Source organism: Alexandromys fortis, unplaced genomic scaffold, assembly GCF_014885135.2.
Source record: "Alexandromys fortis isolate MF-2015 unplaced genomic scaffold, M_Fortis_MF-2015_v1.1 scaffold_263, whole genome shotgun sequence".
Lineage (NCBI taxonomy): Eukaryota > Metazoa > Chordata > Mammalia > Rodentia > Cricetidae > Alexandromys > Alexandromys fortis.
In genome coordinates this window covers 352,505-366,779 of record NW_026068165.1, presented here as the reverse complement: position 1 = coordinate 366,779, position 14,275 = coordinate 352,505, and the positions used below count along the sequence as shown (strand labels likewise).

The 14,275-nt window shown below is 41.7% G+C and overlaps 1 protein-coding gene across 1 annotated transcript; it reads left to right on the top strand.

Moving 5' to 3' along the window:
- The first annotated feature begins 199 nt into the window (after nucleotides 1–199).
- LOC126492051 (olfactory receptor 6C2-like) lies at nucleotides 200–1,153 on the top strand. The gene has a single exon (XM_050128156.1). It carries the CDS (start codon nucleotides 200–202, stop codon nucleotides 1,151–1,153), a length of 954 nt encoding a protein of 317 aa, XP_049984113.1.
- Nucleotides 1,154–14,275: the final 13,122 nt, after the last annotated feature.

The following is a 14,275-nucleotide window of genomic DNA, read 5'->3' as shown; positions in this document are numbered from 1 at the left end:
CCAAACCAATTGACTAAAGTAAGTTGTTGAATAACTAAGCTCACAGGAATATTGACAGTATCAGCTACGACTTACAGAAGAAAGTACACATGAATAAGTTTACTAGAACACTCTCTGCTCACTGCTTTCTGGCTTTGCTACTTTTCAAGTGAGACATCTCTAACTTTTTCATGAAGACTGAATAATTCAGTAGTCAGGGATGAAAAACAACACAGTAACCACCTTCATTCTGTTGGGACTAACAGATGACCCTCAGCTTCAGGTTCCAATTTTTGTGCTTCTATTTTTTGCCTACATGTTGAGTGTAACTGGGAATCTGACAATCATATCCCTCACTATATTAGATTCCCACCTTAAAATACCCATGTACTTTTTTCTACAAAATTTCTCCATATTAGAAATTTCATTTACATCTGCCTGTATCCCTAGATATTTGTACAACATAGCAACAGGAGACAGGTCCATCACTTATAATATTTGTGTCATTCAAGTGTTTTTTACTGATGTTTTTGGAGTAACTGAATTTTTTCTTCTGGCCATTATGTCCTATGATCGCTATGTGGCCATCTGCAAACCCCTGCATTATGTAACCATCATGAGCAGCAAGGTGTGTCAGAAGCTTGTCGTCTGCTGCTGGCTGGCTGGCCTGCTGATCATATTCCCACCACTGACCCTGTTCCTAAATTTGAGATTCTGTGACTCAAATGTTATTGATTATTTTTTCTGTGATGCATCTCCTATCTTGAAGATCTCATGCTCAGACACTTGGCTCCTAGAGCAGCTGGTGATTGTCTGTGCGGTGCTGACCTTCATTCTGACCCTCTTGTGTGTTGTTCTGTCCTACGGACACATCATCAAGACCATTCTGAGATTCCCCTCTGCCCAGCAAAGGAAAAAGGCCTTTTCCACCTGTTCTTCTCACATGATTGTAGTTTCAATCACCTATGGAAGCTGTATTTTCATTTACATCAACCCTTCAGCAAAGGAATCTGTGGCTATCAATAAAGGTGTGTCAGTTTTAATGACATCAATTGCTCCCATGTTGAACCCTTTCATTTATACTCTGAGAAATAAGCAAGTGAGACAAGCCTTCAGTGATTCCTTCAAAAAACTTGCTATAATATCAATGAAGAAAAAGAAAGATCAAATATAGAAATAAAATATTAATTAATAATAAACCATTAAAGTTCATACATGTTTGTCTCTTCTTGATTGGATCTGTATTTGGATGAACTTTCTCTTGATTTTTGAGAAACAGTAGAATACAAGTGATATAAAAATAGAGGTGATAAAGCTGGAGACATGGCTCAGATTTTAAGAGCACTGGCTTGCTCTTTCAGAGGTCCTGAGTTCAATTCCCAGCAACCACATGGTGGCTCACAACCGTGAGATTATAATGAGATCTGGTGCCTTCTTCTGGCATACAGGCATACATGCAGACAGAATACTGTATTTATAATAGATTGATAGATAGATAGACAGACAAATGGATAGATAGATAAGATTTATAATGGGAGTCAAAAAAAGAAAATAGAGGTGATCAGTAGTATAATGGATGCTTAAATGAGAATAGGGACTGGGGCTAGACGAGAGGAAATCATTAGAGGAGGGTACCCTGTAGTCAGACTGATGATTATCTTTTCTTTTCTTTTTTTTTTTTTTAATTTTCGAGACAGGAATTCTCTGTAGCTTTTGGTTCCTGTCCTGGAACTAGCTCTTGTAGACCAGGCTGGCTTTGAACTCACAGAGATCTGCCTGCCTCTGCCTCCCGAGTGCTGGGATTAAAGGCGTGCGCCACCACCGCCTTGATGATTATCTTAAACATCGCCATAGAACCTTTGTCCAACAACAGATGGGAACAGAGGCAATGACCGACATTGGAACTCTAGACTGAGCTCCCTAGATCCAGTTGAAGAGTGAAAGGAGTAAGAGATTGAGCAAAGAATTCAAGACCATGAGGGGTTCATCAACTGAGACAGTTTGCCTGAGCTAATGGCAGCTCACCAACTCCAACAGCACTGGGAGTGAATGAGCATGGGAACAACCACACCCCGCTGAAGGGGCAGACTGAGGGGCCACTAATAGTGACACTTGGACTTTTCTCTACTGCATATACCAGCATCTTGGGATCCTATTCTCTATAGATGTAAACCTTGCTCAACCTAGATGTAGTAGGGAGGGCCTTGGACTTTCCACAGCTTGGGGTGCATGGCACTTCCTTAGGTTTGAAGGGATGGGGTGGAAGGGTTTGTGGAGGGGACTGGGAGGAGGGGAAGGAGTCAGAATTTGGATTGGTACATTTTTAAGTAATAAAAAAATTAATGGTGTGTGAAAATCATTTTGGAAACCACTTCTTAGTAAGCTAACTAAAAATATTTTAAAGGCATTTGAACACATATTCTCTAACTTGGCGGTGTGTGTGTGTGTGTGTGTGTGTGTGTTATACTGTTCCCAGAAGACACAAGATTTGAAATGAAAATTCCAGTGCCAAGTATGGGGTATCTCCCTATGTCTTTTTTATTAGGAAAACTCCAAAGACCTCCAAAACAGTACAGGATATTGCCCCTGCTCTTGGCTGACAAACATAACTTATAACCTTATTTTTGAAGATACCACATGGTTTGGTTATATGACATAGGATAAATCAGCCTGGAACTGCGCTGGAACCTTCCTGCACCAGGGATATAGATTCTGTCCCTACTGCCAGGTACCACAAGATAACCCAAGCTTCACCACTGTCTCCTACACATGGAAGGCCTAGTTTGGTCTAATGAAGGCTCCACAGCTATTGGTCTAAAGTTCCTGAGTTTCCACAAGCTTGGTTCAGCTGTCCACGTAAATTTCTACTCATGACCTTGACCTCCCTTGCTCCTACATTCCCTCCTCCCTCTCTTCAATTTGATTCCTGGTGTTGGTTGTGGACCTCTGATGTGGTAGAGTCTGCTGTTCTGTGTTGATTTCATTGGTTAAATAAAGAGATTGCCTTGGCCCTTTAATAGGACAGAAAATTAGGTAGGCGGAGTAGACAGAACAGAATGCTGGGAAAAAGAAGCCGAGTCAGGCAGTTGACATGATTCTCTGACCCCAGACAGACGTAGGCTAGATTCCTTCCTGGTAAGACACCATCTCATGGTGCTACACAGATTATTAGAAATGGGTTAATACAGATGTGAAAATTAGCCAATAAGAGGCTACAGATAACAGGCCAGGCAGTGTTTAAAAAAATACAGTTTCTGCGTAATTATTTCGGGTAAAGCTAGCCGGTGGCCGGGAGCTGGGTGGCAGGACGCAGCCCACTGCAGCTCCTACTACAGATCTCTGCATCTGGTTCCATCAGTTGTTGAATGAAGGTTGTATGATGTCAGTTGGGGTACTCACCAATCTGATTACAGGGGAAGGTCCATTAGGGCTCCCTCTTCACTATTGCTAGGAGTCTTAGCTGGGGCCATCCTTGTGTATTCTTGGGAAATTACCTAGCACCAGGTTTCTCCTTAATCCCATAATGACTATGTCTGTCAAGATCTCCCCACTTTGTCACTCTCCCCCCTTGACCATCACATTCCCTCAAGTTCTCATCTTCCATTCTGTCCTCTTTATTTCCCCCTCACCCTCAGTTTACCCAGGAGATCTCATCTACTTCCCCTTCCCTAGGTGATCCATGTGTTCCTCTTAGGGTCTTCCATGTTACCTAGCTTCTCTGGAGCTGTGGATTGTAGTCTGGTTTTCCTTTGCTTTACATCTAATATCCACTTATGAGTGAGGACATACTGTGTTTGTCTTTCTGAGTCTGGGTTACTTCACTTCACTCAGGATAGGAACCACCCCTTATTATTGAAGAGTTCTTGACCCTTGCTGGCTATTTTGGAAGGTGGATCATTTTTCCTCAGGGGTTAAGCCACAGGTAAATTATCCATTACCCAGAAAACAGTCCCACACCAGTGCACATGTAAGATGCCCTGACTAAAGTCAATGAGTTATGAAGAATTAGAAGGAGGAGAAGGAAGAAGAAGAAAAGGGGGAAAGAAAAGAAAGGGAGAAAGACTTGAAAGAAGGAAGGGAACATATTGGGAAGAAGAAGTCATCCATTGGAGAAGAGGGCAGAAGAGAACTGGAAGGTTGCTCATTGGTAAAGTCCTTGCTGTATGAGCATGAGTGTCAGAGTTTAGACCCCAGAACCCCAGAAATGCAGGGTAGGCATGGTGGCTCATTTGTAATTGAAGCTCACAAGGTGACGATGTGGGATCCCCATGACAGGTTGCTATGGAGATTATAATATCAACAAGCATTTGACTTTGACTGAGAGACCTAGACTCAATGAATATGGTAGAGGAACACACACACACACACACACACACACACACACACACACACACACACAAGAGACTTCAAAGTGAATGACCAAAATATATTATATACATACATAAACCTGTCAATAAATTAAAATTTTATTTTTTAAAAAGTGTTTTCTGCCCAAATACACTCTATCACATTAATTTGCTTTTTTAGTCTCCCTGCAAATAAACATCTTTCAGAATAAATTCTCAATCATAGCAAATCATATTTTTTAAGTTAATGCAATTCTGATTTTATTGAGCAGTCAAAAGTTGAAAACAAAGCAAGAAAGTAAAACAAATGTAATCTCAATAATGAAACAAAATAGCTAAATAGCTTATGCTAAATCTCTTCGACTTCTGAGAAAATAAATTGGAATTCACAACATATCTTCTAGCTCAAATGATGCTAAATAATGAATGGATTAAATTTAAAATGTTTTGAATGCCTAGATCATGACAGCCAAACAGAAACAAAATTATAATATCCATGATATCAACACCTAGAATTATAATCATCCATAACCCAAATGCCTATATGCCAGCAGAAAAATACAATCAATAACAGTCAGGACAATGTGTCACCACTAGAACCCTGCAACCCTACCACACTGTCCCTGAGAATTGCAATAGAGCTGAAGTACAAGACTTCAAAATAGCTATTATGAATATGTTCAAGGATCTTAAAGAGAATATGAATGAATCGGTTAATGAAATCTATGAAAACAAATAGTGGGATTAATTAAGAAAACAGGTCAAGAGACAAAAGTGGAAATGGGATAACTAAAAAAAAAACCCCAAACTGAGGTAAAATTTGAAATGAAAGATTTGGAAAATGAAACAGGAATCTCAAAGACAAACCTCACCAGCAGAATAGAAGAGGTGGAAGAGAGAATCTCAAACATTGAAGATAAGATAGAAGAAACAGATACCTCAGCCAAAGAAAATATTCAATCTAAGAATATCCAGGCAAAAGCATCCAAGAAATATGAGACACTATTAAGAATAATAGGAATAGAGGAAGGACAATAAACCCAAGTCAAAGGCAAAGAAAAATATTTTCACCCAAACAATAGAAGAAAATGTCCCTAACCTAAAAAAGGAGATGCCTATCAAGGTACAAGGTATAGGGAGCTTACAGACACTGCATAAGCTAGACCAGAAATAAATTCCCCACAATATATAATAATCAAGACACTGAATGTACAGAACAAAGAAAGAATATATAATAATCTGTAAGGGTTGGGCGGTGGTGGTGCCTTTAATCCCAGCATTCTGGAGGCAGAGGCAGGTGGATCTCTGTGAGTTTGAGGCCAGCTTGGTCTACAAGAGCTAGTTCCAGGATAGCTAAGACTGTTACACAGAGAAACCCTGTCTTAAACAACAACAACAACAGCAGCAACAACAACAATAATTGCAAGGGAAAACATCATCAAGTGACTAACACCTGACTTCTCAATGGTGACTCTAAAAGCCAGAAGCCTGAATGAATGTTCCTCACATTCCTTAGCCACAGACACCAGCCCAAACCTCTATGCCAGTAAATCTTAGAATCACAATAGATTAAGGGGACATCCCATGGTAAAGCCAGATTTAACCAGTATCTATCTATAAGTACAGCTCTACAGAAGGCATTAGAAGGACATTTTCTTCAATGAAGTCTCATTGAAGATACACTCCTAAGGGAAAACCGCATACCTGCAGCAGGAGGTCCACACAAAATGAACTTAATGGTATTTTGGAGTTCTTTGTCTCCTAATGTTTTGTCAGGGCTATCTCATTCTGGAAGACAAAGACCATACATTCCATCTATAGGACATCCAGAACTCCTCTGAGAGGGAATGGCTCACTCTAACTTCTGGCCTTCCTGAACAAGAATAGCAACCATTTACTATGCGGACAGAATATTTGATCCATTCCAGGATTTCCCATATCCAGTTTCAACCTCGATGAATACATTTCCCCACACCCAGTTTCAATCTCAAAAATCTTGCTTTAAGCCTTAATATATGCTACTCATACACTTTTGTCTTTTCTAAGAATTTCCTGTTTAGAAGTGGGACTAGGTTGGGTAACTAAACCAATGGAAAAGCATCCCTGAGGTCTCTGTTACCCAAATGATTTATATACACCCAGCCCATATGTTTCAGTGATTAATAGTTCCTGCTCTGATTCTTTGACTATTAAAATAATTAGATTACCCACAGACCCAGAGAGGGTCTCATGTTTCTCCCTGAGAAGGGAAATAGGATAGTTTTTGTGAGTGGACTTGGGAACAGACAGGATCAAGTGAGGAGTTTGGGAGGGAATACTGGGAGAGATGACTAGAATTGGGGGGCATTTGAGGGTCCAGTGCAGAGAAAATTTTCTGGAATCTACGAGAGTGATCTTAGTCTTCACTAGGATCCTAGTCTTCCTAGCAATGAGAGGATATGGAGCCTGAACAAGTCATCTTCTACCACCAGGCTAGGCTCCCAGCAGTGGGACTGGAACAGCAACCCAGCCACAAAACTTTCAACCTACAATCAGTCCTACCTCTAAGATATGCTCTGGTAATGGTGGCACAGAACTTATGGGAGTGACCTACCAATGACTGGCCCAAATTGTGGCCCACTGTATGAGAGGGAACCCACATCTGACACTGGCTGGATGGCCAGGAACCAGAGGCTAGATAGCCCAGACACTAGAATAGAACCAAACACAACTGTAAGAAGGGGGAGTCAATGAATATACTATTGATAGCATGCTAAACTCATAAATCAGTGCTTAATTCAATAGTCATCAGAGAGGTGTCATCCAGCAACTGATGGGAGCAGATGAGGAGACCCATAGCCAAACATAAAGAGAGCCAAGGGAACTTTATAGAGGTGAAGGGGTATTTCAGAAGCCAGAGGTTTTGAGGACACCATGAGAACATGGCCTACAGAATCAACTAAGCAATGCTCAAAGGGACCTCACAGAAACTGAAGGGACAATCACAGACGTCTGCATATATGTTATGGTTGTGTAGTGTGGTGTTCTTGTGGAACTCTTAACAGTGGGACCGGAGGCTGTCTCTGACTCTTTTGCCTGTAGGACCCTTTTCCTCTTATGGGATTGATTCATACAGCCTTGATATGAGAGTTTGTGTCTAGTCCTATTGTAAATTGTTTTGTGGTGTTTGGTTGATATCCCTGGGAGCCTGCAGGGAAATGCAGGGGAAGTAGATCTGGAGAAAAAGAGACAGAGATGTGTGGGGAGGACTGGGAAGAGTGGAGAGAGGGGAAACTGTTATTGGGATGTAAATGTATGAAAGAAAAAGAAATAATTAAGTTTTAAGGGAATGAGGTCATGCTGGAAGTTCCTGGAATTTTCTGGGACATCTCCATTCAATATTTGGGTCTTTGTCGGGGTTGTTTCTCTAAGGAAAGTGCAGCAGAGTTGTAATATGTCCCTGTGGTGAAGGCTTCTTCATGATTTAGAGTCTTCCACTATGTTTATTCCTTTTCTATTGCTGTGATAAAACACCATGCCAAAATCAATTTATGGAAGAAACAGTTTGTTTTGTCTTGTGGTTGCATACAAAGAGTCCATAGTGACTCTTTATATGGTGGGGGCAGGGACATGGAAGCAGGCTGTCCAAGCAGGACCTGAGAGATCACATCTTTGATCACATGCAATGCAGAGAGCACAAACTGGAAGTGCAGCAAGGCTATAAACTCCCAAACTCTGTGATGTATCTCCTCCAGCAAGACCCCATGACATCTATAAGCGGCACCACCAACTGGGGACCAAGTGTCCAAATACATGAGTCTTTAAAAGGCATTTCTTCTTCCAACCACCACATTCCACTGTCTGGCCCCATAGGCTCGTGGCCATATCACTACACAAACTGTATTCAGTCCAACCTTAAAACTTCCCATTCTCGCTCAGTCTCAACACTGTTTAAAAGTTCAAAGTATCTTCTAAGACTCAAGACTTCAAGACTCTTAGCTGTGGACCCCTGTAAAACCAAAAAGCAAATTACGTACTTCCAGCATACAATGGTATAAAGCATACATTGTCATTCCAAAACAGAGGAATAAATGTATAGTGAGAAAGGTACTGTACCAGAGCCATACCCAAACTCAGCAGGACAAGCATCAAATCCTGCAACTTCATCTGATGTCAGAGCTCAGCGGGTTCCCTTCTAGATTTTCTGCCCTCAAGACACATTTCTCTCTACTCCCTTTATGCAGTACTCCTGGCATCTCCAAGACATCTTGGAGTCTCCACTGAAACCCAAGATTTCATTTTCACTGCTTCACACTCAAGTGCTGAAAAAAAAAAAAACCTGAGTGGCCTCAAAGCTCTCAGAAACCAAGGAGGAAAAAACTCTGCCACCCTTCCCCACATCCTTAATGTCTCTAAACCAGTACCATAAAGACAACACTACCAATGTTTGGCAGCCAGGTGGAAGTGGATCCTCATCAGTTCAACCACATTAGCAACATGTTGAAGCTTTCAGGTATAATTGCCCAGAGTCCTGAGTATTGAATCCCAAGGGAACAAACCTTCCTAAAATCTAAAATCCTAAATATCACAAAACTAAAGAGGTGTGGGAGGTCCTTCTGTCTATGTGTTGCTTTTATTGGTTAATAAATAAAGAAACTGCCTTGGCCTGTTGATAGAGCAGGACTTAGGTAGGTAGGGAAAACTGGACTGAATGCTGGGAGAAGGGTCGAGTCAGGGAGACATCATGAATACGCTGCCGGAGAGAGATGTGCTGAAACTTTGCTGGTAGGCCACAACTTCATGGTGAGGCACAGATTAATGGAGATGGGTTAAATTAATATGTAAGAGTTAGCCAATAAGAAGCTAGAGCTAATGTGCCAAGCCGTGATTTAATTAATACAGTTTCTGTGTGATTATGTTGGGGCTAACCTAGCCAGGCAGCCGGCATGAACAAGCAGGCCCTCCTCCCACACTGAAGTGTTGAAATCTTGAAAACTTATATCTTTAAAATTGCACCTTCTGTAGGCCGAGGAAAGCTGTGTAAGAATGCTGGACAGCTGAGTCCTCAGGCCGTGTACAGCAATAACTCTAAAGTTCACTATTTTTCTAAATGATATGAGTCGTCTCTATTAATTATTCTCATCTGTTGTTTAGATATGTGGAAATCCATTTTTCTGCAGACCACACATTTGATGAAAAATTGATACTTATGATTGCATATTAATGCTATTATACAAGGATCTTCACACACACATTTAGAAAATTGTCTATATTTATTTGTCAACCCAAATATATTCATTGTACAGAATTACTTGTTTTCTTAAAAGCATAGACTCAGCTGGGCAGTCTTGTTCAGAAAGTCCTTGCCTATGCCTAGATCTTGATGTGTTTTGCCAAGGACCACAAAGCTGAGTCTGATAATCTGATTGGGAGATACAGAAGATTAAGAAAGACAAACTCAAAGCAGAAGTGAAGTTGGGAACAGATGGGCTGTGTGCTCAGATGAGGGCTTTTAGTACCACTCGAATACTCAGTGTAGGGAGGGCAAGGTGGCAGCCAGCTAATCCTAGTCAAGGATCTCAGCAGGGCTGCTTGTGACTCTGCATTCTGGGTGAGGAAGCTGCTGGGAGCCTTCTGCAAGGGCTGCTCTCTTGCTCAAGTCAGTTCTTACACAATGCCCTGCTTCAGCAAGCATCCCAGTCTCAGGCTTGAAGAGGGCCGTGGAGGAGGTGGTGACAGTCGCTTGGTCCCGAGCCCTCTTTGATATGGCTTTGCTCATGGGCAGAATGCGCAGGCACGTAGACGCACATTTGCCACCTACAGTATTTTCACCACTTTTCTTTTCTAATGTTTCAGAAGTCTTTGGTCCATTTTAGAATTGGTTTTTGTGCAGAGTGAGAGGTACAGGAAGACTGTATTGTTCTTGTACATGTGTCATGAGTATCCTATACTGAAAACATAGGTGAACATATATGTGTGAACTCACAGGTGCAATTATTTACATGGCCAATTTGTCAGATGATTACCCTCCTCTGGTCAAATTGAATGAAGAATCTTTTGTTCCAATAACACTTAATTTTAATTCATAGCAAACAGCACACAATAAATATATCTGTATGTGTGTGACAGTTACAGAACACATACAAATTAAAAAGTCGGCAGTAGAGTTCAAAACTTTCAGAAGTGGCCTGGGAGAACGTGTTGATGATGAGCAACCAGGAGTCAAACAAATCTCCGGTAAACAGATAGGAAAAAGATGCTGCCTGGTGGTGGTGGCGCACACCTTTAATCCCAGCACTCAGGAGGCAGAGGCAGGCGGATCTCTGTGAATTCAAGGCCAGCCTGGTCTACAGAGCTAGTTCCAGGACAGGCTCCAAAGCTACAGAGAAACCCTGTCACGAAAAACCAAAAAAAAAAAAATTTATTTGGTGTGTGTGTGGGGCTTTCTCTGTCTTTGTCTGTTTTTCTGTCTGTCTGTCCACTCATGCCTCACCCTGTCCCCATATGTATATGTTTGTGTCTATATGTGTGCATGCGTGAATGTGTGTGTGTGCTTCAATAAAATCTGGACCTAGTTTTTCCTATCTTTTGCTTCCTATAAAGCAACAGAGGAGGGTGGAATAGTGGCTCAGCAGTTAAGAACACTCTGTCCTTGCAGAGGATGCAGGTTTTGATCCCAGCACCCACATCATGGCTGACAACTGTCTCAAGTTCCAGTTCCAGGGGACCAGAAGCCCTCTTCTGATCTCAAAGGCCACTAGGTGTGTATGTGGTACACATACATATATGCAAGCACAACACTCATACATATAAAATAAAAGTCGAATCTATATTGATTTCCACAGAGAATGAGAGAAGAGGGACATATAACACCAAGGTTGCTGGATAAAGCCTCAAGAGATCAGATTACTTTTTATTTGCCTAAATTATACATAATACATATCAGAGTTTTTTTATACATGTATGTACTTACATAACTTTTTATATTTTTATATCGAGAGGAAGAGAGAGAGAGAGAGAGAGAGATAGAGAGAGAGAGAGAGAGAGAGAGAGAGAGAGAGAGAGAGAGAGAGAGATAGAGAGAGGGTGGCATTTAAGCCAACAGTTCTCCCCACAAGAACTATACACTAACAGAAACCTCAGTACCAGTCACAAGAAACCTCTCAAGGGGTTAGTCAGGGTAGTCCAAGTGACTCTCAAAGCAATACAAGCTATGATGCTGTCTTTGGTTGCCTCTCAGATTGTTGGTCTTTATTGCTGAAGATACCTCACACTTAGGACACTGGACTTGGGTTTTTTTGAGCTGACTCTAACATCAAAGTCTCCTTTAGTTTTCATCGTACCAGGAAGTATCTGATAAGCTTCCAAAGGAGAGAAGCAATTAATAGTCATACTGCTGTGACATCTATAAACCACAATACATGACAAGACAACATTAAAGGGGTGGTAGTGGCCCTCACGTGTTCGTGGCAAGCAACTGCTCTCTAAGTTGACGTAAGGCACATCCAACAGAAGGGAAATCAGGCTGGCACTAGAAACCTAACCAGCTTATATGGGCTAGCGACATCTTTGAAGATCTTAGAAGAGAATCTGCTACCACAACCTTGCTAGAAAGCATACTTACTAACTACATTCTAAATCTTATCTTTATACCTATGAGTAAGTGTAGCTATCATCCTTCATCAAAGAAGCTTCTCTCCAGCAAATGGAAACTGTCATTACACACACACACACACACACACACACACACACACACACACACACACCTCTGGACACAACGTGTAGAGACCTCAGCCCTAACGGATAGATCTACAGTACAGTTCCTGCACCTACGGCTTAGGGAGCATCATAGAAGAGGGAGCAGAAAGATGTTAAGAGCCAGAATACCAGGAAGTCTGCTGTGAGACTGTCTCTGCCAGAAATGGCTGAATAACCTAATCAATAATACTATCAAAAGATATGTCAATGCATAAAAAACGATTGCTGAGAGAAGAAAAATTAACTTCTCTCAGGGATAACCATAACTGGTAATCCACTGCAAAATTGTCAGCCCTGAAACAACATACACACAAACAACAAAAATGTATTCAACAGATTGTATTTATGTATTTGAGCATATATATATATATACATATACACATATGTATTGTGTGGTGTATAATAATAATAATTGAAGAAAAGGTGGCTATCAATTTTAGAGTGATGGGGACATGTGAGGAATTATAGAGATAGGACATGGGAAGAACTAGAGGGGAAAAAAGGGAAAGTGATATAATTATATTTTAATTGACATATGTTTTAAAATTACACTTTCATAATATATTTAATATACAAAAAATAAAATTAAGGAAAGCAACTAAAAAATAAAATCTAAAAATCACAAAGTCAGCAGGGAAAAAGATACCATTCTTAAAACTCAAGGTGACATCATGCTACAGGCATCTTTAAGAGAAGGAACCAGACAAGTACTAGGAGGGAGGTGCTACTGTATTTGCTAGACTCATGGATTGACAGCAATGCTGCAGAGCCCAGGCACAGGGTGGAAGGCTGCACTGGGGTCCAGCAGCAGGAAACAGTGAATTCAAGTACAGGTCCCAACAAGACAAACAGGTGCCTATGCCAGCAGTCAAGTAGGCCACATTAACAGCAGGGAACAGAGCCCAGGCAGAGCTCCAGGGACAAGCATGGAGTCCTCCGTTATTTCTTGACCTAGACACCAGGTATCAGATGATAGGTTGGTATGAGATCAAGCCATTGCAATGTTAAGTGTCTGTCACTCTATTGCATCCAAGCAAGGGAGTTATACCATGTAGGGATAAGCCCGCCCATTGGGGGTGGGCTCGCCTCAGGCGAATGTTTACTGATAAATTGGGCGCACAGAAGCCGCGGGTCCCTTCCTGTTTCTTGTACTCTGCTGGAACCTTGGTTTCGTGAGTCTGGTTTTCCATTAAAGTTGTGCAAATACTTATCACAATTTGTCTGCATTAATCTAAGCCACCACATCATTTTGGCGCCCAATGTGGGGCACATTTGCCCCCGCCCCGTGCTGCGCCCACAGCAGGTCCTGGGTGGTCGCAGTCGCCGCAGTGCACCCCCCCTCCCCGCCTCGCCGGCCCGATCGCTCACCCTCCCGCCCTAGGCCCCGCTGGGGCAGCGCCAAGGCCGCCACTGCGGGTCCCGAGCTGCCCGCAGCCAGAGCTTTGTTCCACTCGCCCACTCGCAGCGCCAGAGGAGTTAGCCCCTCCCCCTCTGCCTTGGCGTTTGGAGCTGAACACAGAAGCTTAAATATTTGCGGTTTTACAACACAAACCGCCACAGTGGAAGGGGTCACTTTGAATCAGACCAAATCTGCCCACCCTAACTCCTCAGGCAGAACAATAAATTTTGGTTTTAAGTTGTTTCAGACCGGCTCTCCACGTGGACTCAAGTGGACTCTTTCGCCACCTCTGGCAGGAACCAGTTATTGCAGGTAAAATTTTTTTTCTTTTATAAATAAAATGTCTGAGAATATTACTCTTCAGGACTTTAACAGTCTTTTTGAGTGTGCCATATGGGAGATCCTACAAGAGGTGTCTAGCACCCCACATCTATGGATTCTTCTGGGATTAGTAGTTTTCCTTGGTATTAAGTGGTTTGACAACAAAAGTCTGATAAAGTCTTTAAGAGAAGAATCCAGGATTCTTAAGGCAGAGGTTGAACATCTACAAACAATTAAGCATGACAATGATCTTCTCAAGAATCAGTTTGAAGTTCTACAGGAAGAGAACAGAACTTTGTTTAACAAGACTCTGGTGACTGAAAAAAATTTAGAAAAGGTTCAGGCGGATGTTAAGGAGAAATTCATTACTATGGAAGAGGGAACAGCTGAGTTGGATCGTAAACTCCAATCCCTTTCTGTAGGAACTGAAACATTAGTGGCTGATATTAAGGAGAAATTCATTACTATGGAAGAAGGAACAGCTGATTTAAAT

Bases quoted from the DNA above. Each gene is read 5' to 3' on its own strand.
- LOC126492051 (XM_050128156.1), top strand. From the start codon at position 200: ATGAAAAACAACACAGTAACCACCTTCATTCTGTTGGGACTAACAGAT.